This window comes from Rhipicephalus sanguineus, chromosome 7, assembly GCF_013339695.2.
Source record: "Rhipicephalus sanguineus isolate Rsan-2018 chromosome 7, BIME_Rsan_1.4, whole genome shotgun sequence".
In the NCBI taxonomy this organism is placed as follows: domain Eukaryota; kingdom Metazoa; phylum Arthropoda; class Arachnida; order Ixodida; family Ixodidae; genus Rhipicephalus; species Rhipicephalus sanguineus.
Window position 1 is genome coordinate 130473925 of NC_051182.1, and position 27386 is coordinate 130501310.

At 48.1% G+C, this 27386-nt stretch overlaps 1 protein-coding gene across 1 annotated transcript in view; it reads right to left on the reverse strand.

The window, feature by feature from the left end:
- The window catches only part of LOC119399028 (zinc finger protein OZF-like), a 39256-nt gene extending 15428 nt beyond the window's left edge, over positions 1–23828 (reverse strand). The window contains exon 1 of the mRNA XM_049417504.1: positions 23557–23828. Within this exon, the coding sequence (XP_049273461.1) occupies positions 23557–23828 (272 nt within the window). The remainder of the gene's footprint in view (positions 1–23556) is intronic.
- Between the last annotated feature and the right edge of the window lie 3558 nt (positions 23829–27386).

The following is a 27386-nucleotide window of genomic DNA, read 5'->3' on the forward strand; positions in this document are numbered from 1 at the left end:
GTCGTGTTGGCCTCTGCGAGAAGCTTCTGGCGCGATACGTCGGGCCCTACCGAGTCTTGCGCCAGGTGACACCTGTCACCTATGAGATTTCCCCGACCACAAACTCATCGACTGCTACACCGAGAACTGACATCGTGCACGTTTCTCGCCTGAAGCCCTACAACGGTGACACGCCCTTCTAACCATAACAGGCACCGGGATGGTGCTTTGCCGGCCGGGGTAATGTCACGGGTATGCAAAGGTGACTCAGGCACGGGCGCTGAAATGACACCCAATGGAGGAAGACGACAACGTTGTTGTTGTGGGTTTGAGTCTGAGGCTGCCCTGTTGTCCTACGATCCTGTCCTCTCTGTGCAGCATTAACTCGATCAGTATTAACTGAATAAATCATCCCCGTAACAATATCATCAGCATAAATAGACCCGTAGTGTACTTGCACAGCGCCACCACGCGGCAGCGGCGAGCAAGCGCTCGACGGCCGGAGGGGAGCGTTCGCCCAGGCACTGAAAAATAGAGGAGGCACGGGTCTGAGTGAGTAATGTTTTGTGAGTCTGAGCCCAGTTGAGAAAAATTCTAGTGAATCTGAGTACGAGGGAGTCCGTTTGAGGAAAATTATATTGAGTCTGAGTCCGTTTGAGAAAAAGTTTGTTGGGTCAGAGTGTGAGTGAGTCCGATTGAGCAAAAGTTTCTTGAGTCTGAGTCCGTGTGAGCACTAAGGGCAAAATATCTTTCATGAGTGAGTCTGAGCGAGCTCCACATTTTTTGCCAACCTGTGGTCCTATCATCATCTCAACTCCAGCATTACTATCAGCCTTATGTCGGCTCACGTTTATACTCACGTCAACTCACACATACTTCCACGCGCTACCGTTAATACGTCAACTCAATACTTAATGATCACAGGCGTGAGTTGCGCAGGAAGTCATTGATAAAAATATCTCGTGTGAGTCATCTCTTTCAATAAAAAGAATGTCCTTACTGAATTGAAAACTCTGATAACTCGTATTTGAAGGTGCGAGATCAAAATGTGCTAGTAGAGCACCGATTGTGCGAGATATTGGTGTTAAAGAGCATTGGTACTATGGCAGAAAAAGCTAATTATAGGCTAACGGACTCATGTGTCGACTCACTGAGACTCATATCGAGCCGTGAGTCTGAGTGAGTCCTATGGAATTGCATTTTGTTGAGTCCGAATGAGTACGGTTGAGGAAAAGTTTGTTGAGTCTGAGTCCGAGTGAGCCCTAAGGGCAAGATACGTTTCGTGAGTGAGTCTGAGCGAGCTCTGCACTATTTGCCGACCTATGGTTTGAGGACACATACGATGCAGTAGTGGACGCATACTGTTCGCTCTGCATATAATATCAGCAGAAGTGAAAATATTGAATTGCAACCAAACCAAGCAAGTATAAGCAAGTATTGTTTATGACAGTGTTGTTATCTTTATCCATACGGCAAAGAACCTTTGGGGAAAGAAATATGGACTGACTGTAAGCCTTAAATTTCATTCCCTCTGTCGTCGTGTAACATGGCTCGTGTTACAATAGATGACCGACTTGGACCCTCGGAGACCGCCTGCAAGAGCTAATTTCTTTTTTTTTTTTGCAGTTGAACCGCATAAATACCACACGTAATCCTGGGTGCTATTAGCCTGGGTGCAGCTGGTTCTGGACAACAAAAAAAAACTTCTTGCTAGGTCAGCTAGTATATACGTTCTGGCCCCAGACCACTTGGTTTAATTGATTCGGAGACCAACAGTTTCTAGCTGGTTTTCATACCAACACGTTCCAGCTGGTTCTGTTTCTAGCCAACCGGCTTCGGTTGGTTTCAATGCCAGAAAACTCGCTGCAGCTGGTTCCGTTTCGAGATTGGAGTGGTTCCTGCTGGGGACCAATTAGAACCAGTTGGTAACCCATTGGCTTTCAGCTGGTCCCAGTTAAATATTGTCACCTGGGATATTACAGCTAAAATACAAAGTACGACGGGTTGAGTAGTTGACTCACTTGACGAAATATTAAAGGGGTACTGACACAAAATTTCGCAGTCGAGATTGCCTGCGGAATCGATTCCCGTGAACATGCATATCATCTGCAAAATATCAACAGCGAATATAGCTTGGAAGGTATTTTATACGAATCTTGAAGTTCGCGTGTGCGATCGAGCGCTATACACTGTACCTCGTGATACTGACACCCTTAAAGCTAACTCGAAGGCGACGTCACCACACTGCAGCCGATACAACAAGTTACGATGACGTTATGGCCGCCATTTCTCTTTTGCCGCGCTTGCGTCAGCAGACTTTTCAGTGGCTGCTCGCGAGTTTGTAGCAGCGGCGCATGCGTTGAAAGTTTTGTGTTTGGCGACACTGCTTTCCAGTTACCTGTCAGAAAGGACTTCTTGATATCCTTGTGCTGTCTGGGCAGCGGACCGCGCGGAAGTGCGTCACAGTTCTGTGTGCTGACGTTGTCGAGCGTTGCAGACGCTGGGTGGTGATAGTTGCATCCGGCGGCTTGTCGTTTTTGGAGCTCTCGCATACCGAAACTGAGACTGGTCAGTAATGAGGAGCCTGTAATTAATTATCTGTCGCGCGCTGCAGCAGGCCCTCAGCAACACATTGCAGCAAAAAAAAAAAAAAAAGACGAGATGCCAATCTTTTGTGTCAGTATCCCCTTTAAGTTGGCTCATTCGCACTAGAAGAGAGTGGTATATCGTATTTAAGATTCAACCACCCCAAAAAATAAGCACTCAATCACAATATATCACATAAAATAGGATTTTCTCGTACACCACATAATTTCCATATTGTGCTGGTCTTATCAGTTCCGTACTAACTTATATTCTGGCTGATGTATTAGGCATGTGGGCTTCGGCCCACATGCACATAGTTTCAAAAAAATCTGGGAGCCACGTACAAAAGAGCAGTCTAAATTAACGGTATATTTTATTGTCTCGGACAACAAGTCACTTGTACATATAAAAAAATTTGAATTAATTGCACTGCTACTCAACTGACGGCCAAGCTTAGCTACTCTTTGAGTGAATACGCTTATGCCGCGAAAGGTTCGCTCTAAGGGCAAATCTCCTCCCACATACGTCACACCCGTGAGGTCGCTCACCGGTGTGGGTCAGAACGTGCCTTTTTAGCGCACTCGATTCCGCGAATGCAGCAGGGCATAGGTGACAGAGGTACGGCTTGTTCCCTGTGTGTGTAGAAGTGTGGTTTGTTAGAGCTTGTTTGAAATTAAATGTGCGGCTACAGAATTGACAACTATACTTTTTTACAGCCGAGTGAATAATCTTATGCTGCTGAAGGCTGCGTACTGATCTGAAACTCTTCTGGCATGTGTCGCACTTGTGAGGTCGCTCACTAGTGTGGGTCAGAACGTGCTGTTTTAGAGTACCCGTCTCCGCGAATGCAGCGGGGCATAGGTGGCAGTGGTAAGGCTTCTCGCCCGTATGCTTGCGGAGGTGTCTCGTTAGCCCTTGTTTCAGACTAAACGCGCTGCCGCACTGCTCACAGCTAAACTTCTTCACACCCGAGTGAACGATCTTATGCTGCCAAAGGTTACCACTCGATGTGAAACTCTGTCCGCACACGTCGCACTTGTGAGGTCGCTCGCCGGTGTGGCTCGCAACGTGCTTTTTCAGCGCATCTAAGTGAGGGAACGTAGCCGGACACAGGTGGCAGGCGTACGGCCTCTCCCCTGTGTGCGTACGGGCATGGACCCTGAGTGTGCGTTTCCGGGAAAATTTTCGGCCGCACACGTGGCAGGCGAAAGCCTTCTTCCCAGAATGAGTCAGTGCGTGGTCCGCGATCTTTGCTTTCATGGCAAATCTCTTTCCGCAGACGTTGCACTCGTGCGGTCTTTCGCCGGTGTGCGTCATCATGTGTCTTCTGAGACCCTCGCGGCTGGTGAACGTGGCCGGGCACGACGAACACTCGAAGGGCCTCTCGCCCGTGTGCGTGCGACTGTGGATCACCAGACTCGCCTTTAACATGTATTTCCTACCGCACACGTCACAGGCGTACCGTTTGACGCGAACGTGAGAAAACAAGTGTGTTCGCAGGTGCGTCCTGCGGCTGAAAACTTTGTCACACACGCCGCACTGCAAGGACCTCTTGCCGCCTCTTTCTGTCTGGGAGACATGGAGCTCATCAGGGGTCCTGCGATTGAAGGAAGCATGCATCGAACATTAGGCACATTTTAGACAAGACGAGAGCTTATTCATTCCTCATTTAAAAAACGATAATCGGAGCACCCAAATCCTATAGCTGTTTCCGCCTGCGATAGCTAGCTCTCTAAATGCGATGGATGACGCCATTTCATTTCAGAGTGGGCAAAAGTGAGGTCTGATTACCCCCAAAACTGACGCATAGACTCGCGTGAAAGACTCACCATCCACGTGGCCATGCAGGAGCTCGTTAGGAGTGCCAAATTAGTCAGATCAATCAGACGGGTTAATTTAGAGCCATCTAAAATAGAACATAATTGCAACCAGATCCACGCCTGTGCAATCTGAGAGAGAGCGGAGCTGGCAAGCAAGCGCCAGAACGTGGCGAACGCAGCTTTAGTTCTTTCCTCTTTCTTAATCTTCTGTTTTTCATGCTTCGTTTTTTTCTCCATATTTTCCTACTTCTTCCGTTCCTTATCTCTTTCTATACTGCCCCCTCTCTTCCTCACTCTCATATTACTCTTTTTTTTTTTTGCGACATAGACTTGCCCTTAAGGCATAATATTTGTTTTGTATATTTGTGTTAAATGTGCGCCGTTAGGCCGGTGTTGTGTATGAAGTGAAGAAGTGTCTTGTGGAATGTGTTGTCATGTATCCATCGGTCATAACTGTTTGTGTCACTAGCGAAGACCAGCTTGCAGGAGATGACGGGAGCGTTCCGACTGTAATCCTTGGCATGTCCATATAAGGTGGTATGCATCCGCTTGTATCACCGGAACAGCACAGTACGGGCATGTAGAACCAACTGGTAAATGCGACCAGTTCCATGTTGAAATAACAGCCGGTGTAAGGGCCACCCCTGCCCGAGGCCTCCTAAGCACGACTTCCTCCGCCCTAGTAAGGTGAAGGGGGAGAGAGCAGACACACGGTGGGATAAGAGCGCGTGTATCCTGCCGGAGAACATTTTTACGGGCACGGAGTGTATTTAGGGGTTGAGGTGGAAGGGGAATAGATGGGAGGTCTGTATTAGGAGGGCAGTGTGCCTGTTGGTCAGCAGCAATATTGTGAGGGTTCGCAGCATGGCCTTGAATCCAGTGTACCCTGATGCAAGTGGCTGTATTGCGGTTCATCTTATGTATCGCCTCGCAGATTTCCATCACCTTGTGAACTTTCTTGAGTTCCTGGATAGCCGCTAAAGAATCGGTGAATACGTCAAGTTGCCTAATTGTAGACAGCTTAGAGGTGACATCCCGCACTGCGTCATGAATGGCTTGAAGTTCCATTACAAGAGGACTGGCTTCCGTAGATAGATAATGCTGGTGACCACTGATGAAATTATGCGTGGTGCTTAGGAATGATGTCCTTCCGCCGTCTTGTAGGATGGCAGCATCTGTATAGACTTTGCAGATGTTAGCGCATGGTGCATCGATGATAGAGCGTTCGTCAATAATGCCTGATGTATCGCTACGCCGTAACTTGGTTGTCTTATTAGATGTGATGGTGGTGAATTCCCAGGGAGGCATTGTATCGGACTGATTGTCAATACGAGACCCGCGTTGAAAGTGAGCATGCAATGCAGCAACAACCGGAACAAGTTGCTTTTTTATTTCACGCGCTTTTTCCCTTTGCGAAATTAGCTCTGCAATGGTGTTAAGCTGGGCGTGCTCCTGTAAAGTTGGTATTGGGGTGATGCGGGGTAACGCTGTTATTGTGCGCATGGCATCACGGTTAATGGTCTCCAACTGTGCCAGCTGTGCCAAAGTTAAACGTTGAAATTGCGCCTGGTATACAATTCTTGGATGTAGAACTGTGCGTACGAGCCGTCGAGCTACATCAGTACGAGCTCCAGCTGCTTTTGATGCAATTCGGCGAATCAGATGAAGCGCTTTTGTGGAACTCTGCCTGACTTTTCGGAGCCAGTGCGCACCACTGCCGGACCGGTGAATGTCAAGACCCAGTATGCGGACTTCCGAAGCCTCAGGAATTGTCACTGTACCAAGTGTAAACGTAAAGGGGCACTGCGTGATCTTTCTGCGTCCTGCCTTGTTAGCCACCACAACATAGCTTGATTTCTGAGCGGAAATGTCCAACCCTGCGTTCCGAGTGTAGTTATCAAGTACATCAAGGGCTTGCTGAAGCTGTTGAGCTTGTCTTGAGACGTCTTTATGCACAGACCACAAAGTCACATCATCAGCATATATTAGAAAGTTCACGTCTGGAATCCGGTGTAGTTGCCAAGCTAGAGGTATTAGCGCAACGTTGAACAGAAGAGGAGCCAAAACGGAACCTTGTGGGACACCTCTGTTGGACGTGAAGCAACCTTCTGGCTTTCCATCTACTCTTATAGCAAATGTGCGGTTGTGAAGAAAAGAGTAAATAAATCTTACGACCCGCGGCGGAAGTCATTATTCCCAACCTCATCGAGCTCATATTACTCACCCTCTCTTCTCTTTACTACCCGTGGCTATCCCATACTGTTCATGGTTATGCTATCGTTTACCCTTTCGTCTCCCACTTTCCCTCTTCCTTCCCTTTCCCACCACTTGCTAAACTATAGAAGGTTATGCCATTTTTACCTTCTCCCCTCCTCCTCACCCTCATTTCCCTTATCACCCCCTTACTATAAAATCCTTGGCTATGCTATGCTAGGAGCTGCTGGCACATACCCGCTTTTATTGCGATAGCATCTATATGGACACTCTCCGCTCGTTTTCGCCGTCGCCGTCATGTCCCGGATATTTATATGTATGTATATATAAATAAAAGCCACAAGAAATAAATCTGAAGAAAAAAATTTCAAAGCGCACCATAGGATTCAAAGCTGCGACCCCTCGTTCAGCAGCATGCCGCTTCAAACATCTCGGCCACGCGCCACTGGCTGTTTAGGATACTAACGGCGAGCTAAATTTACACCATTCAACGCTGGCGACACGCAGAGCTCGGAGATGCTTCAGCGTGTGCAGTATGACCCGCGAGATTGCCCGAAGGGCGCGCTTTAAAGCAGCGCTCCTACATTTTCCTTCAGATTTAAAACTGTCCTTGAGACGGGCAGTAAAAAGTGGCCCATTTCTGTACCGACGCGCGATGTGGGACGCCGCGTAAACAATGCGTCGAACGCCACCGCGCGGCAGGAGACGTGGAGGGGTCACTACACGCACCGTATTTTTCAAGAAAATCAAAAATGTTAAGAGTGTTGGGTTGTAGCGCGCTGCTGTAACACGAAGAAGTAACAACTGTGGCAGTTGTTAGCATTCGATGCAAGAGAAATGATCGATAAAGGCGTGCATTTTAAACCAGCAGCACCGCGGACGCGCCGCTTTGCGACGCAAAACAACATCAACAACGGAGAGACATCGGCGCACGAAAAAAAATTCACGTAATTCCGAAGCATGGAAGCACACGCCAAGCAAGAAAAATGATCGAAAAAGGCGCGCGTTTTAAACCAGCTGGTCCGCGAACGCGCTCGGACGGGCAAGCGATAGCCGGCGCACCGCTTTGGGAAGAAAATAAATTACAATGCAGACACAAGCGCATGAAAAAAATTCCACGTATTCCCGAAGCGTGGAAGCACATGCCAAGCAAGAGAATTGATCGAAAAAGGGGCGCGTTTTGAACATATAGGCTATGCCGTACATGTACGACGAAAACCCGTTGGTGCCTGTTAAGTGATGCCGTACATGTACGGCGAAGACCCTCAAAGAGCTAAAAAAAGAAACAAGGAGCGTCACTCGGCGCTCGTGCCAGTAATGAAATCATTATTATTAATAATTAGTCCGTGCTGTTGCTAATTGGTCACCATTGCCTAAACAAACCTTGGCATGCAGTACAGTTAGTACAGTGTAGTGAGATGACTTAGATAGTAGAGAGATATTCTTGGAACCATATTGGTAACCTGGCGATTATGCGAAGCTCCTTCGAACAATGTTTCGGCTGCGCAAAGCTAGTGGTATGGCTTAGTACAGAAGTGGAAGCGTCTCGGCGTACATATCCGCATAGCTTTGAGCCCATATCTACAGAGCATTGCCATTCACGTAGACTACTGCACTCGTTAGCCATCACGATCTGCTAGTTGGAGAAGCGGACGAAGAATCGTGCTGTATGTTGTCGTGCTCCCGTTCTCGCTCTGCATGCTTGAACCATTTCTAAGGTGAACCAGTAACTATTATTTTTTTCCGGTCAGGATGAGTTCGGGTTCCGGCACGTTCTGAGAATGTTGGTTTGGCTTTAGTTCCGGCTAAAGCTCCGGTTCAGACACGGTTGCCGCACCGTGTACAGTTCGACACACATCTGAAACTGTCGATGTAGGTTAGCTTATTAAGTTACTGCTCTCGTAAAAAAACAAAAGACCATGTAATAACCTCTAAACTTCCGCAAGGTGTATAATGTTGTACATTATTAAAATTTGATGCTGAAATGTTATTGCTAATATAAAGTTTAGTAAAACATGAAGAAAAAATACGCGATAGAAAGCAGCAATTTTCATAAACTGAAAATAACCTGGATTGATCAAGCACTAGTAAATTTCTTATAACATTTCAGAAAAGTATGACGCACGCAAATTACTAACCCTTGGTCTGTTGTCGATGTGGCCGAATCTTGCCTCGGATTCTCGCTGATTGTTGTACGAGAGCTTCGAACAGGGCTGGCGGCCTGTTGAGACGTCCGTCTTCTGGCTTTGCCCATGGCCGGATACCTGTTAAAAAAGTAGTACATAAATAAACTATCATAGCTCGACGTCAGAAAGCCATGACTTGAAGCTATACTGAACAAATATTTTGCCGCCGAGACTTCCAGCCCAACTGATAGCTTGGATGCTGAAATTGGTTAACACACCCTCGTATTCAGGCGTAAACTGGAGGAAAATAAAGAATTTAGTGGGATTTTTTTTTCACACACTGCGGCGTCTATTGGCCGCCCTGTGAACTAGAGGTGGTGACGTTAAACTTCACCGGAAATGGACGCGCCAAAAATGATAGCCGTCGCCCGCGTCTCAACCCGCTCCGCCCTTACTAGAATTCCTAGAACCTGTACAAACGGCACCAGCAGGGAACAATACTCCCGGGTGGAGCATCTCTCAGTGGCTTTGTGGAAAGTGGAGACTGGGATGTAAAGGAGAGGTGGAGAAAGGGAAGTAGCAGGACAGGAAAGCGCGCAACCTGCTTCCGTTGCGGGGACGCTTGACGTCACGGCCTTCGATGCGCAACTACGGGCGCGCTGGCGAGTAGCAGCCGCGCGCTCAGAAACCTCCGGAAATGCAGCCAAGTCTTCAAAAATATGTGAAATAAACTATGTTTATCGGAACAATCGCATCTTCAAAGTAGAATTTCGATGTTTTTCCTCACCTTTAGCTACATCTGTTCCGTATGTCTTTAAATTAAAAAAAAAGAAAAGAACATTGCAAATGTATGTCTTGATGTGCGTCTTGATGTAAGAATATAGCAAACGTATGTCTTTATATCCTCTCTCTGATAGACAAACATGAGTACAAAGACGCACGATGCAACACCGTTCTTGCATTGATTTCACGTTTGCAAGCAGGCTGTGTCACGTTACGCGGAGCCTCTGGCTGTGTACCACAGCGATCACAAGGGAATACTGTGCAAATGTATAGTCGTCCGTGAAAGTGTGAATGTGTGCGTGTAATCAATGGCTACGTGATCTAAAATACAGGCTATACAACTTAAGGAAATGTGTCTTCATTCAAATTCAATGTTAAAAAAAGACAAACCTAATACGAGCAATCAAATCGCATATATGCATCGCATCGGGCCGCTCCACATTTTTTGGATTCGTGGCGTGGTCGTTGGCTTTGGACTTTGATCCAGTTTGCATAGGAGAAAGCTTCGCGTTCAACCATCTTTCTTTAAGAAAGGGGCCTTGATTTTTTCGTGTACGATGCCGCCACCGATATAACGAGGTTTGCTTAAAAAGTTTACAATAACGCCGCCGTCGTTTGAGGTATCAGAAACGGGAGGAAATGGGAGAAAAGCAAACAATTCTAAGAGCACGCAGAGAGGAGAGTATAAACGGTTGGGTGGTGGCTTTGCGTCCAGCGTCAGCTGATCAAGGGCCGACTTCCCCAACGCAAGGCCATCCCCCTTCTACGTGCTATGACGAAAGTTTTAAACAGGGTTAAAGAAGCGGTTATTCAATGCAGCAACTCGCTTCCGCGAACGCACATATTCTACATTCCAGCCAAGGTGAACGGCTGAAACTCAGGCGACCAAAACGCTCCGGCTTGCCGGCCTCGCCTCTGTCGGAGTGGGCGCGTCCATTCTTCTAGATCGCGGTTATGGCGGTCATGGCGGTGTGGCGGTTACGGTGGTTAGCCACCACATAGCGGTTTTCAAATTCGACGCATGCGTCTTATGGGGCGTTTTACACTTGACGCGTGCCTACAAAGCTATCACTAACCATATTCGAAAAGGAGCCGCCCTTACTTCAAAGAAAAGAACCACTGTTTCGAGAAGAAAATACCGTATTCGATTTGCATGACGATCAACGGGATATGGCGAACCAAAACAACGCAAAACAGCAACGCACTTCTCCTTTCCGTGACATGTTTAATATTTGTCCGGGCTAGCATACGATAGCATTCAACGGAAAATGAAGTTGTCGTCATACCTGTCTTGAGATAAAGGCTTGCAGAGAGCCCAGTGGTTGTGTGGAGTTCAACTGGATGCTGCCGCACTTGTCGCGTGCCGGAGGGGTAGGCGGGAAAGCGCTTCAGGCGACGCACAGGCGCATCTTCCGTTGCGAGCGGCGCGACCCAGACAGGCCGTTGTCTTGGCCCTTGGGCACCTTGGGTGCTCGATGCGCGCCAATTTCGGGCGGTTCCATTGGTTCCATTCTGGATGGGGGTGACGGCGGAAATGCTGTCGCGTCGGTAGCGCTGGTCTTCCCATCGCCAGTGTCTCGCACTAATGGCGTTGGCGCGGGGAGGGGTTCATACCCCTCCCCTGTTGCTGGATGCACGCGGTAACGGGATAATGATCGATGACCAGCAGTCGTGGAAGCTCTGTGGAAGGTTTCGGGCTAGCAGACGCCGAAAAGAGACGACACGCGCTCGCCGCCATCTTTGTGAGGACTCGACGGATTGCAATGCGGGCGCTTGCGGACTACACCTTTGCTTGTCCCGCTCGGCGCCGTTCCGCCGTGCGAGATGGCGCGATTACGAGCGGCGAGCATTTGGAGCTAATGTTTATTGCTTTTCTTATGTGTGCCATGAAGTTTCCTTCCGTGAACAACGCGGAGAACTGTCGCGTTTTAACCATTCTAACTGCGTCGTGCACATGTCCCAAAAGTTATGTACACGTTCGTACGAACGCATGGAGACCCCTTTCGAGTTTATTTTTTCGTAGTAGTATTCGATTGTGGTTTCGTGTGTGCTTTATGTGCATTTAGCTGAGACGATTGTGATCGAACTAGCTATTTCGCTCCGTCGTATGTTTGCGTGCGTGAACACCGTCAGAACTTAATTTCAACTAGGTCTTCGATGTTGATAAAATGCACCGATCGAATAAATGCTATCGCGACATTGTTGTTTGTGTGATCCTCGTTGGTTGCGAACGGCGTGCGAGCTTATTTTCATCGTCGGCTTTGTCTTTTTCCATCTCTTAGTAATAATGCCATGCAGTATGTACGCGGGTATCACCTAGTAGCTCAAATAAAAGCTGAGCTAGTACATGAGATTTTTGGAGTGCCACTTAGGACTGGGACAGAGGCTCAGGCAACATCTGCCAAAACGAGTCGAAGACGCGTCTCACGGAAGTTTACTTTAGATTTAACGCGCACTCGTGGTACCCATACCGCCGCATGTCTCAAGTTATGACAAAACGCAAGCTGGTCAACGCGTGTGTGCGACGTAGTACGCGATAGATCCTCGAGCTCTTTTGGGGACACGATCACTTTCGCGAGATTTTCGCGTCGTGTTGTGCAGCGACTGTTACACGTACTAAGCAGACGTGAGCTGGTTAGCGGCGCGGTAGCTCACCTTGCATCGCTTCCGTGGCGCTATCGCCGTGCGCCAGCTGGCTGTTTTGTTCGCGCACGGGGCGAGTTGCGCACGATTTTGCGAACGTACGTGATCGTATCCCAAATCCGTATGCTCGAGAATATCGCTTCAGCTCTTCAGCAAACCTAGCCACATATTTTGAAGCGGGCAATGCAGAAAAACCAACGCGCACGCGGCGCAAAGTTTCGTTTGCTGCCACGGCGGTAGCGTTTGTTTACGTTTACTCTGGCTGTCGCAGCGTTCGATTTTGTAATCTTGGAGCAGCTTCGGGTTGTCTCGGGCTTCCCACACACGTGACCAAGACGCTACTTCCTGTCCCGACCGGAACTAGCTTGCTGACCCTCTGGCTATCTCTGGCTGCCAGAGAACTGCCAGAAGTCCGAAAATCGAAGAGCCCCAGTTACGCGCGATAAGGAGAATTGCATCGCTGCGTGCTTATTGCGCAATGGACACTTATGCTTTGCCGCATAGAACTGCCCCCAATACGCGCACACATCAGCGTGCATTGACATGGTAAACTCCGAAAACTGGAGAGTTCACCCGACTTCTGGAGAACGACAGTTGAGGCCCAACGGTACTCGACGATGTTCACATACTAACAATCACACTCACACTGAGTATGACGCGCACTCGCCTCATACTCGTGGCTTCTCCGACTCAGGTTCTCATTGATGCTCACACTCGCATCTTGCTACACACTCTTGACAGGGGCGTAGATCGGGAATGGCAGGGAGGGGGGGTTGGTGAAGGGTCCGAGTCTGAGTAAGGAATGTGTTTGTGAGTGTGAGGCCGAGTGAGCCCGGTTGAGAAAAATTATAGTGAATCTGAGTATGGTTGAGGAAAATTATATTGAGTCTGAGTCCGGTTGAGGAAAAGTTTGTTGAGTGTAAGTCCATGTGAGCCCTAAGGGCAAAAGATTTTTCATGAGTGAGTCTGAGTGAGCTCCACATTTTTTGCCGACCTATGGTCCTATCATCATCTCAACTCCAGCATTACTATCAGCCTTATGTCGGCTCACGTTTATACTCACGTCAACTCACACATACTTCCACGCGCTACCGTTAATACGTCAGCTCAATACTTATTGATCACAGGCGTGAGTTGCGAAAGAAGTCATTGATAAAAATATCTCGTGTGAGTCATCTCTTTCAATAAAAAAATGTGCTAACTGAATTACAAACTCTGATAACTCGTATTTGAAGGTGCGAGATCAAAATGTGCTAGTAGAGCACCGATTGTGCGAGATATTGGTGTTAAAGAGCATTGATACTATGGTAGAAAAAGCTAATTATAGGCTAACGGACTCATGAGTCAACTCACTGAGACTGATATCGAGCCGTGAGTCTGAGTGAGTCCTATGGAACTGTATTTTGTTGAGTCCGAGTGAGTACGGTTGAGGAAAAGTTTGTTGAGTCTGAGTCCGAGTGAGCCCTAAGGGCAAGATACGTTCCGTGAGTGAGTCTGAGCGAGCTCTACACCATTTGCCGACCTGTGGTTTGAGGACACATACGATGCAGCAGTGGAGGCATACAGTTCGGTCTGCATATAATATCAGCAGGAGTGACAATTTTGGCTTGCAACCAAACCTATTATACAAGCAAGTATTGTTTATGACAGTGTTGTAATCTTTAACCACACGGCAAAGAACCTTTGGGGAAAGAAATCTGGACTGACACTAAGCCTTAAATTTTATTCCCTCGATTGTCGTGTTACAATAGATGACCGACTTGTGCCCTCGGACAGCGCCTGCAAGGGCCAATTTCTTTTTTCCAGTTGAACCGCATCAATTCCACACGTAATCCTGGGTGCTATTAGCCTGCGGTGCAGCTGGTTCTAGACAAACAAAAAAGTTCTTGCTGGGACAGTTAGTATATGCGTTCTGGCTCCAGGCCACTTGGTTTACTTGATTCAGAGACCAACTGCTTCTAGCTGGTTTTCAGACCAACCGGTCCCAGCTGGTTCTGTTTCCTTGCTAGATGGCTCCAGTTGGTTCCAGCGCCAGAAAATTCGTTGCAGCTGGTCCCATTTCGAGACTGGGGTGGTTCCTGCTGGGGACTAATTAGAACCAGTTGGTAACCCACTGGCTTCCAGCTGGTCTCAGCTGAACACAGCTGGTTCCAGTTAAATATTGTCACCTGGGATATTACGCTCAAAATACAAAGTACGATGGATTGAGTAGTTGAAACACTTGACGAGATATTAAAGGAGTACTGACACTTAATTTCGCCGCCGAGATAGACTGCGGGATAGATTCCCGTGAACATGCGTATATCGTCTGCAAAATATCAACAGCGAATATAGCTTTGAAAATATTTTATACGAATCTTGAAGTTCGCGTGTGCGATCAACCACTATGCGCCGCACCTCGTGACGTCGACACCCTTAAAAGTAACTCGAAGGCGACCCCCCCCCCCCCCCTACTTCTCCAACGTCACCACGCAGCAGCCGATACAACAAGTTACGATGGTCCTCATAGCCGCCATTTATCTTTTGCCGCGCTTGTGCCAGCAGACTGTTCGGCGGCTGCTCGCTATTTCGTGGCCGCGGCGAACGCGTTGAAAGTTTCGTGTTTGGCGACACTGCTTTCCAGTTTCCTGTTAGAAAGGACTTCTTGATATCCGTGTGCTGTCTGGGCAGCGGACCGCGCGGAAGTGCGTCACATTTCTGTGTGCTGACGTCGTCGAGCATTGCACACGCTGGGTGGTGATAGTTGCACACCATGTTGCACACGACGGCTTGTCGTTTTATGGAGCTTTCTCATACCGAAACTAAAACTGGTCGGTAATGGGGAGTGTGTAATTAATAATCTGTCGCGCCCTGCAGCCATGTTATGAGAAATAGGCACTCAGCAACACATTGCAGCAAACGAACGCGAGGACAAACATTTTTTGACAGTACCCCTTTCAGGTTGGCACATTCGCATTAAAAGAGAGTGGTATATCGTATTTAAAATTCAACCACCCCCAAACTAAGCACTGAATCACGTTATATCACATAAAAGGGGATTTTTTTCGTACACCAAATGATTTCGATATTGCACTGGGCTCATAAGATCCGTACTAACATTTTCTGGCTGGTTTGGTGGGCATGTGGGCTTCGACCCACACGCCCATACGTGTCAAAAATCTGGGACCAACGTACAAAAGAGCAGTTTAAATAAACGGTATATTTTATTGTCTCGGACAAGTCACTTGTACATATAAAAAAAACTGGAAGTGTACATTACTATTATTTGTACTGCTACTCAACTGACAGCCAAGCTTAGCTACCCTTTGAGTGAATACGCTTATGGGTCAAAAGGTTTGCTCTAAGGGCGAATCTCTTCCCACATACGTCACACCCATGAGGTCGCTCACCGGTGTGGGTCAGAACGTGCCTTTTTAGCGCACCCGATACCGCGAACGCAGCAGGGCACTGGCGGCAGAGGTACGGCTTTTCGCCCGTATGTGTGCGGGTGTGCATTGTGAGTGCGTGCTTAGAACTAAGCTCGCGGCCGCAGGATTGACAACTGAACTTCTTTATCCCCGAGTGAATAAGTTTATGGCGTGAGAGGTTCCCCTTTGTAGTAAAAGCCTTCTCGCAAACGTCGCACCTGTGAGCTCTCTCATCGGTGTGGGTTAAAACGTGCGCCTTCAGCGAACTTGTCTGCGCGAGTGCAGCGGGGCAAAGGTGGCAGAGGTACGGCTTCTCTCCTGTGTGCGTAGAAGTGTGCCTCGTTAGTGCTTGTTTGAAATTAAAATTGCGGCTACAGAACTGACAACTATACTTCTTTACAGTTGAGTGAATAATCTTATGCCGCCAAAGGTTGCGTCTCCATGCAAAACTCTGTCCGCAAACGTCGCACTTGTGAGGTCGCTCGCCGGTGTGGCTCACAACGTGCGTTTTCAGCGCAGCCAAGTGCGGGAACGTTGCCGGGCACAGGTGGCAGGCGTACGGCCTCTCCCCAGTATGCGTACGGGCGTGGATCCTGAGTGTGCCTTTCCGGGAAAATTTTCGGCCGCACACGTGGCAGGCGAACGCCTTCTTCCCCAAATGAGTCAGTGCGTGGGACGTGAGGTATGCTTTCATGGCAAATCTCCTTCCACAGACGTTGCACTCGTGCGGTCTTTCGCCGGTGTGGGTCATCATGTGTCTTCTCCGATGCTCGCGGCTGGTGAACGTGGCCGGGCATGACGAACACTCGAAGGGCCTCTCGCCCGTGTGCGTGCGAGTGTGGATCACGAGGGTCGTTTTTTGCGCAAACTTCTTTCCACACACGCCACAGGCGTACCGTTTTACGCGAGCGTGAGCAAACAAGTGTGTTCGCAGATGCGACCTGCGGCTCAAAACTTTTTTACACACGCCGCACTGCAAGGACCTCTTGCCGCTTCTTTCTGTGTCGGAGACATGGAGCTCATCAGGGGACCTGCGATTGAAGGAAATATGCATCTAACATTAGACACATCTTAGACAAGACGAGAGCTTATTCATTCCTCATTTAAAAAACAACAATCGGAGCACCCAAATCCTACAGCTGTTTCCACCTGCGATAGCTAGCTCTCTAAATGTGATGAGGCCATTTCATTTCATAGTGGGCAAAAGTGAGGTCTGATTACCCCCAAAACATGCATAGACTCGCATGAAAGACTCACCATCCACGTGGCCATGCAGGAGCTCGTTAGGAGTGTTAAATTAGGCAGATCGACGAGACAAGTTAATTTAGAGCCATCAAAAATAGAACAAGAATTGAAGCCAGTTCCACGCCTGTGCAATCTGAGTAAAGAGCGGAGCAAGCAAGCAAGCGCCAGAACTTGGCGAACGCAGCTTCAGTTCTTTCCTCTTTCTTGGTCTTCTTTTTTTCATGCTTCGTTTTTTCCATACATTTTTCTACGTCTTCTTCGTTTGCTTATATCTTTCTATATCGCCCTCTCTCCTCCTCACCCTCATATTACTCACCCTGACATTACGACCCCTTGCTATGCCATACTGTTCATGGTTATGCTATCGTGTACACTTTCGTCTCCCCCTTTCCCTCATTCTTCCCTTTCCCACCACTTGCTAAACTATAAAAGGCTATGCCATTTCTACCCTCTCCCCTCCTCCTCACCCTCACTTCCTTTCATCACCCCCTTACTATACTATCCTTGGCTATGCTATGCTAGGAGCTGCTGGCACATACCTGCTGTTATTGCGATAGTAATTATATGGACACTCTCGGCTGGTTTTCGCCGTCGCCGTCATGTCCCGGATATGTATATGTATGTATATATAAATAAAAGCCACAAAGAAAAATAAATCGGAAAAAGATCCACAGCATATCGACGGGGTGAATGATGATGAGTGCGGCGAAGCTCCGGAGGGAATCATCGGTAAACCGCGAATACTCCGAGTAATTCGCCCAGTATATGATCAAGTAAACACGTGAGAAACACCGTGTATATATTAAACATCAAACTTTTATTGTACTGTTGTTTTACGTGGTCCTTTCATTACAACGGTCCACCTAGCGTACGTCGCCGCACTAAATCGAACGATTGACTTCTGCTGAAGCCAACAAGCGAGAGCACTTTGTATATATTTCAATAAAGTTTTCAATCAATCAATCAATCCACCAATGACACGCGCCATATGTGAACCTTCCGTGAATTCTGCCCAGTACATCATCAACGACGTGAGATCCGGCGCGTTTATACTAAAGGGTCGATGAGAGTCATGGCGACTTGCAGCTCACTTTAATTTTACATGTACGCTGTAAATTTTTATTGTTTAATCACGCACAAAAGAAATCTCACACAGGCACTACCTTGGAGGTCAGAATCCAGTGCCTATATATACGGGGTGGTCAGTGAACGGTTGTGCAGTGCGAGCAGTCGGTTTTTTCAATCAAGAAACTCGCTAGCGGACGCTGCCTGCGTCGGCCTCGCGAGGCAAGAGAGGGGGGGGGGGGTACTAGAGCACGCATCTGCAACGCAGCGAATGCCTCCGCGCCATCTAGGGATCTTTCTGAGAACTAGAGGTGGCTACGACAGCGCCATCTAGTGAACACTCCAAGAACTAGAGGTGGCTACCTACTACTACTACTGCTACTACTACTACATACTACAGAGGAGGGACAGACCCAAACCCAGAGGAGATTCGCCCCTAAAAAAAGAATCTTCGAAGCGCACCATAGGGATTCGAAACTGCGGCCCCTCGTTCAGTAGCACGCCGTTTTAAACATCTCGGACACGCGCCACTGGCTGTTTAGGACACTAAAGGCGAGCTATTTATATACACCATGTAAAGCTGGCGACACGCAGAGCTCAGAGATGCTCCAGCCTGTGCAGTATCATTCGCGAGATTGCCCGATGGGCGCGCTTTAAAGCAACGCTCCTACATTTTCCTTCAGTTTGACAACTGCCCTTGAGACGCGTACTAAAATGTTGCCCATTTCTGTACCGACTCGCGATGTGGAACACCGGGTAAACAATGCCTCGAACGCCACCACGCGACAGGAAACGCGGAGGGGTCACTTCACGCACCGCATTGTTCAAGAAAAACAAAAATGTAAGAGTGTTGGGTTGTAGCGCGCTGCTCTAACACGAAGAAGTAACAGCTGTGGTAGTTGTTAGCATTCCAAGCAAGATAAATGATCGAAAAAGGCGCCCGTTTTAAACCAGCACCGCGAATGCGCTCAGATGGGCAAGCGATAGCCGGCGCACCGCTTTGGAAAGCAAAAAGAAAATATGACGGAGAGGCATCGGCGCATGAAAAAAATTCCACGTATTCCCGAAGCGTGGAAGCACATGTCAAGCAAGAGAAATGATCGAAAAAGACGCGCGTTTTAAACTTTAAACATACAGGCCATGCCGTACATGTACGCCGAAAACCCTTTGGTGCCTATTAGGTGATGCCGTACATGTACGGCGAAAACTCTCGAAGGTTTACAAGAGAAACAAGGAGTATCGCTCGTTGCTCGTGCCAGTAATGAAATTAATTTTATTATTAAGTAGTCTGTCTTTGTGCTGTTCCTAATCAGTCACCATTACCTAAACAAGCCTTGGCATGCAGTAGGGTTAGTGCAGTGTAGTGAGATGTCTTAGATAGTTGAGAGATATTCTAGCAGCCATATTGGGAGTCTGGGGATTATGGGAAACTCCTTCGAACAATGTTTCGGCTGCGCAAAGCTAGTGGTATGGCTTAGTTCAGGAGTGGAAGCGTCTAGGCGTATATATCCGCATAGCTTTGAGCCCATATCTGCAGTGCATTGCCATTCGCATAGACTACTGCACTCGTTAGCCATCATGATCTGCTAGTTGGAGAAGCCGACGATGAATCGTGCTATATGTTGTCGTGCTCCCGTTCTCTTTCTGCATACTTGAACCATTTCTAAGCTGAACTAGTAACCATTGTTATTTTTTCCCGGTCAGGCTGAAATCGGGATCCGGCACGTTCTGTGAATGTTGGTTCGGCTTTACTTCCGGCTAAAACTCCGGTTCAGACAGGGTTTTCAAATCGTGTACAGTTCAACACACATCTGAAACACTCGATGCAGGTTAGCTTATGAAGTTATTACTCTCTAAAAAACAACAACAACAAGAATAGATCTTGCAGTAACCTCTGAAGTTCCACGAGGAGTATTATGTTGAACATTATTAAAATGCGATTGTTCATGCTAATATAAAATTTAGTAAAACACGAAAAAAATGTGCGATAGAAAGCAGGAATTTTCATAAATCAAAAATAACTTGGATTTAACAACGAGAACTAGGAAAATTTTTATAACATTTCATAAACGTATGACGCACACAAATTACTAACCCTTGGTCTGTTGTCGATGAGGCGGAATCTTGCCTCCGACTCTCGCAGTTTGTGCTACGAGAACTTTGAACAGGGCTGGCGGACTGTTGGGACGTCCGTTTTCTGGCTTTTGCCATGGCCGGATGCCTGTAAAAAATAGTACATAAATCACCTAACATAGCTCGACATCAGTAAGCCATGACTTGAAGAAATACTGAACAAAACTTTTGCCGTCGAGATTTCCAGCCCATTTCAAAGATTGGGTGCTGAAATTGGTTAACACAACCTTGTTTTCCGGCGTAAACTGGAGGAAAAAATTTAATTTAATGCTTTTTTTTTCACAGACTCCGGCGCCTATCGGCCGCGCCGTGAAATAGAGGTGATGGCGTTAAACCTCAGCGGAAATGGGCGTGTCAACCATTCCAGCCTTCGCTCGCGTCGCAACCCGCTCCGCTCGCACTACGGTTCCTAGAACCAGTACGAACGGTACCCGCAGCTCCCGGATGGGGTATCTCTCAGTGGCTATGTGGAAAGTGGGATGTAAACGAGAGGTGGCAAAAGAGAAATAGCAGGACTAGAGTTACTGTATATGCTATCTTCAGGTAGCAGAGCTGCGCATATGTCTTCCAAACGCCGCTAGCAACCATGCATTGCAGAGAAGCTGACGGTCGGGCCAATGTTTGTATTTCTCGACGCCGCCGCTGCAGAGAACTCAATTAACACTAGACATCGACGGCCAATGTTCATCGCCGGCCTTCGACACGCAAGACATGTGCATCGGCGACACGGTAGGCATGTCGCCTGCAAAAACGGAGTGCGACTTCACCGCATAGCGGTGGTTGCTAGCCAGACCTATGCGCAACTCTGCTACCTAAAGCTAGCATATACAGTAACTCTAAGCAGGACAGGAAAGCGCGCCGCCTGCTTCCGCTGCGGAGACGCTTGACGTCACGGCCATCGATGCGCGACTACGCGCGCGATGGCGTGCAGCCGCCACGCGCTCAGAAACCATCAGAAATACAGCCAAGTCCTCAAAAATATGTGAAATAAACTCTATCGGAAAAATCGCATCTTCAAAGTAGAATTTCGATGTTTTTCCTCATCTTTACCTACATCAGTATAGTATCCCTTTGAGCTAAATATATATATATATATATATATATATATATATATATATATATATATATATATATATATATATATATATATAGCAATTGTATGTTTGATACGTTATCTCGTCAGTGATAGACAAAAATGAGCCGAAAATGAGTACAAAGACCGACGATGCAACACCGTTCTTGCATTGATTTCACGTTTGCAAGCAGGCTGTGCACGTTACGCGGAGCCTCTGGCCGTCTGCAACAGCGATCACAAAGCAACACTGTGCAAGTGCGAATATCTGCGTGTAATCAATGGCTACGTGATCTAAAATACAGGCTATACAACTTAACGAAATGTGTCTTCATTTAACTTCAATGTTAAAGAGATACAAACCTAATACGAGCAATCAAATCGCATATAAGCATCGCATCGGATCGCTCCTCATATCTTGGATTGGTGGCGTGGTCGTTGGCTTTGGACTTTGATTCAGTTTGCACGGGAGAAAGCGTCGCGTCAAAACATCTTTCTTTATGAAAGGGGCCCTGATATTTTCGCGTACGACGCCGCCACCGAAATAGTTATAAGGAGCTTTGCTTAAAAAGGTTACAACAATGCGACGAGAGTTTAAAAAAAACGCGAGGAAATGGGAGAAAAGCAAGGAATTTTAAGAGCGCGGAGAGGAGAGAGTATAAACGGTTGGGAGGTGGCTTTGCGTCCAGCGTCAGCTGACCGAGGGGCGTGTTTCCAAACGCCAAGCCATCCCCCTTCTATGTGGTATGACGAAAGTTTTAAACAGGGTTATAAAAGCGGTTATTCAATGCAGTAACTCGCTTGCGTGGACGCACATATTCTACATTCCAGTCAAGGTGAACAGCCGAAATTCCAGCGACAAAAATGCTCCGGCTTGCCGGCCGCCCCTCTGCTGGAGTGGGCGCGTCCATTTTTCTAGATCGCGGTTATGGCGCTTATGGCGGCTAGCCACCACCAGGAGGCATTGCCACCACATTGCGGTTTTCGAATTCGACGCATGCGTCTTAGGTGCGTTTTGCACTTGCCGCGTGCCTACAAAACTATCACTAACCATATTCGAAATCGAGTCGCCCTCACTTCAAAGAAGAGAACCACTGTTTCTAGAAGAAAATACTGTATTCGATTTGCATGACGATCAACGGGATATGGCGAACCGCCTGCGTTAGCAACGCAAAACAGCAACGCACGTAGCCTTTCCGCGACATGTTTAATATTTAGGCGGGCTAGTATACGATAGCATTAAACGGAAAATGAAGTTGTCGTCATACCTGCCTTGCGATAAAGGCTTGCAGAGCGCCCAGTGGTTGAGTTGAACCGAATGCTGCCGCACTTGCCGCGTGCCGGAGGGGTAGGCGGGAAAGTGCCTCTGGCGACGCACAGAATACGCGGGATCGACACAGGCCGTTGTCTTGGGTGCTAGATGGGCGCGTCGCACTCGGGCGGTTCCATTGGTTCCATTCTTGGATGGGGGTGGCGGCGGAAATGCCGTCGCGTCGGTAGCGCTGGTCTTCCCGCTGCCGTCAATGTCTGGTCTCGCACTAATGGCGGTGCCGCGGGGAGGGGGGGGGGGGGGGGGGAGTTCAGACCCCTCCACCGAAAACATTTCAATTTTGCATGGGTGGCGGCCCCTTCAGATAATTAGAGGACCCCCCTCCCCCTTCTCCCTAGGTATTGGGTTATGCATTCAAAGGAGCGGCGCTGTCATTATGTAAATGGTTAGATGACGCTTTCTTTTGCCAATGATCCAAACATACAGCTCGTACGCGCCGCTAAAATTCAAAACCGGCATTAGAGAGCTACAGCCCTTCAGAGTTGGCGGCCCCTACCATACGGTTTACTGTGGGCTTTTTCGGTTTCGTGCTTGTGCACCGCGATGATAGAAAACGTTTTCAGTTGGACGTGTTGCTCGATGCACACGGTAACGTGATGATGATCGATGATCAGCAGTTACGCGCGATCAGGAGAATTGCATCACTTCGTGCTCATTGCGCAGTGTAGACTTATGCTTGGCCTCATTTAACTGCCCCCAATACGCGCACACATCAGCGTGCATTCACATGGTGAACCCCGAAAACTGGAGAGGTCATCCGATTTCTGGAGGAAGGCAGTTCAGTCGCAATGGTACTAGATCATGTTCTCATTCTAACAATCACACTCACACTAATAGAGGCGCACTCGCCTCATACCCACTCAGACTCAGGTGCTCATTGATGCTCACACTCGCATCTTGCTGTATACTCTTGGCAGGGGCGTAGGCGGGAACAGCGGGGGTGAGGGGGGTGCTTATGGATCCTCAGTGTCTCCCCCCTCCCCCCAATCTCCTGTAAACACGAGGTCCACAGCATTGGGAATACCGTGTCGCCCGGCCTTACGCCCTTCTTTTTTGCAATTTTGTCGCTTTCTATACGGAGTTATAACAAGCTGCACTCGAAGAACATCACCCTGCGGACACGTTTTATTACTCGGGTATAAATGCGTCCAACCCGTACTGCTCCTCTCGTAGCCGCTCCCTTTCTGGCTCATCATCGCTGCTGCTGTCATCACTGGCGGCGGCTTTGTCGGCGGCTTTTCCACCGGGAACGGCTTTCTCCACGTCGTCTGGACGTCTGACGTCGAGTTGGCCCAGGAGGCAAACGTTGGTCTCCCTGCCGACGCAGAAGAATCGCAGACCGATCTCTTCAACAATGGCGCCGTCTGGGCCCCCGAGGTCCTCCAGGTGGTACTTCTTGAAAGAATAATCGTCAAAAGCCTGCATGGCCATAACTATATAGTGCACTAGAATGATATTCTAGTACGCTGTAGATATCTCTGCACGTACGTTAAACAATGACATGAAAATTCCGACTGAGAAAGGAATGGCACAGACTCGGCATCCCACTCAGGAATTTATAAGGGGGGGGGGAAGCTCCCTCCCCCCCCCCCTTGTACGCACGCCTATGAGTAGGATGACCTTGTTCATGCTGGTGTTGACAGTTACGAGACAAACTACACAAAAAATTTGGCAGATCCCACGCATTGTAGGAATCGGGTTTCATGCGAAGCAACCAGCGAGCAGTTCTATGCCGCAATTTTTTTTACTTTGAGCCAAATGTTGCGAGGTGGATCGACGTGTTTTCGTAAGTGTAGTAGTAATTGTGCGCACATCGTGGGCTTACCAGGCGCGTCAATAACACTGGCGTGTAAATGGTAACCCATGGTCTGACGTAACCTCAGCATTCAAGTAGAGCACATACGTCAGTATTACCAAAACATCGGGGCCGCACGTTTGAACTTCGCTGTATTACTATCTGGACAGAGTGCTTGGGCGATGAGCCTCCAATAGTTTTCGAATGGCAAGACACCCATTTTCCAAAATAACCCTACAATTCCACGTTTTCTTCGAAACAAGTGTTCACAGGCTTTAACAAAAGGTACTGCAGTTGTGTATACTGTGGCGAGATCGGGTACAACAGCGACTATATGTAGCCTTCGAGCTATTTTGTAACTGTACGTAAAATTACAGCAGTGACTCGAGAACCGAGCACCGCACATGCAGCTGAATACGCAGTCAGATAAACCAGTTATCGCAGCGTCATTGGGTGCTAGGCGTGTCCGTACTGCTCCGTTACAGTGATGGAGGCTCATCCTTACCAAAGACGAGTCCAGCGTTGCACTCGGAATTGTTTGAAGCTCTGGCGTGGGTCTGTGGTAGAATACACGACTTCCACGCAGAGCAGCTGGATTCGATTCCGGCTGTAACCCCGTTTTTTATCCATTTTAAAGGGAGATGTGGCACTCAAACATTTTGTTTCTTGATCGATTCTGATGGAACTTGCCTTGTTCATGTGTATCTGTGTGCCGACTTCAAATATTCAATTGGTATTTTTTCTATGATGAGTAGTTTCCAAGATATCGCTAAAAGCTACTTCTTTGTTTAAGGTCTAATCAGCTAATTAACCGCAACATTCACAGCAACGTGCAACCCACAGAATCCACTGGGGATGTGCGTAGTGTGCCCTGGAGTATAAAACATTGCTTTAGGCCGGGGGTCTCAAACGCGCGGCCCACGGTCCTTTCGCTAGCGGGTCGGCATGCACATGACTGTCTTAGTCCCATACTTTTTTTTAATTTTCACATTGGGTATGATTATGGGCATAGGCGTGCGCACAGGGGGGGGGGGGGGGGGGGGGGGGCGGCCGCCCCTCCTTATCACCTAAGAGGAGGGGGGGAGGCGCAAAATCTGCCCCGTACATTGACCCTTCTAGTCACCTAAGAGGGGGAGGGGGGCGCAAAATCTGCCCCATACATTGACTTAGTAGGGTGAGGGGGCGCTGCGATGAACCTTCGCCCCCCTTCCCCCTCTGATGGGGAACCCTGCGCATGCCTATGATCATGGGCTACGAAGACGTGAGTGGCCTCAAACATTTGTTTTGTGGGACGACCCATGCGGTCACTCACCAGCATATTCGTGTACAAGTGACCGCATGGGCAACCTTTCAGCACCAGCATCCAGATTTCGGTCATTCTGGAGAGAAATATGCATGTGTTTCTCGAATGTTTTACGACATGTTTCTCGATGAACAATATCGATGTGTTTCTAGAATTTGTGGGCTCTTGAACCCGACTTCAAGAATGTTCTCATTGATACTTGAAACAAAAGTTCTATCTTAGAACAAAATTTACCTTGCTATACACATTGTATCTTTCTTATAAGAAAAAAAAAATCATGATAGCCAGGTAGAACAAAAGGTATTATTCCACCATCAAAGAAAGGGCATCAAAAATGTCGAAGCTTGCACGAAGTCGCGCAAGGCTTGAAACGGCGAAACTGGGTGGTCCTGAAGTCGATTATGGTTGATTCTAGGTTATTGCTAGGCTTTAGCTAGGTTAGTTACGACACGGATGTCAAAACTCCAGAACAGAGCGTTCGCACCTCTCATAGATCTACGTGCACGTCGTCGCTGGCGTAGGGCTTCCATCGCTTCGGGCTCTTCTCGCAGCCGCCGTCGCCTTTTTCGTTCCCTAGTATGGCAGCTTCGCGCTAGTCGTGCCAAGTCTTTCGATCTTTTTACGTCTTTATTCGCATTATTCTTCTCTTTCTCTCTCTCGCTCTCTCTTTCGATAGCTCTGTCTCTTTTGGTGAACCAGTGGTGAGTAGTGGGATTCGCCCAATTTCTGTGGCACATACCCGTTCATGAGAATGATAGTTTTCTGGTATACGGCGCACAAATTAAGGCTAGCCTAAACAGCTTTGCTGATTAAAGGGCCCCTAAACCACCAACAGACGCTCGCGTGCTCCTCTCCATGCCTTTCCTCTATCGACAACAGCCGTCATGACGTCACCTGTATGATTAGGTGACGTCGCGAGCAAGAGACGCTGTCAATGGGCGAACAAGTGCCTGTTTTCTGTTAGCGGATGCGAGCGCTTCTTGCGTTTCCACCTCGGACGCCGAGGAAGAGCACTCGGAGAGGTGGATAGAAGAGCCGATCGACGAACACAGCCTAGCGAAGGAAGGAGCGAAACGAGAAAGCGCGTGCACCTCCGCCAGCGTTCGCTGTAGACTCGTGCACAAGTGCAACGCCACAACTAAATTTCAACCTCTGGGTGGTTTAGGGGCCCTTTAAAAAATCGTTCGCTCTTCGTCCTCAATTTAAAGGGCAGGGGTTTCAGTTACTTGGAATGGAACAGCGATCGAAGCTGGCGGTATTCAACTACGAAAATTTGCCAATAGGTGCGCAGTGATGCCAGGAACAATGACAGCAAGAACCGAGTTTTTTTTTGCCTATTATTAGTCCCGAAGAGTCACGTGACCCCTTACCTCACTAAGGTGACGTCAGTGTGTTGTGCCACACGCAGCAAGCCTCACACAGGGCAGCATTTCCGAAGGCGGGGAGGAAATGCGTCGTAATTGGAGCATATAACCTTATACAGAAACTTTTTGTTGGGCTAGTTGGTACACATTACATTAAATCGCTAGATGCAAGCCACCAAGAAGAGACAGGCGAAAGAAAACAGCGTCACTCGCAAATAACTTTATTTCTTGAAAGAGCATCGCAATTTATAAGCCGCGTCACATATGCACGACATAGCACGTGTCCCATCACAACAATCGGCCACTCTGGATACATGTGATAGTTCAAAAAACTATTACAAATCATTCAACTGATCGCAGCACAACCGATATGTGCTGCGATCATATGTGATGTTGGCAAATCTTGCCACACATTTACCCGTGTTGCAACGCGCAGGCAAATGTGCGGAAGGACAGTATAAAGGTTCACTGATCTTGCACCAATTCGACGAAAACTTACGTTACCCCGAAGACACGTTTTA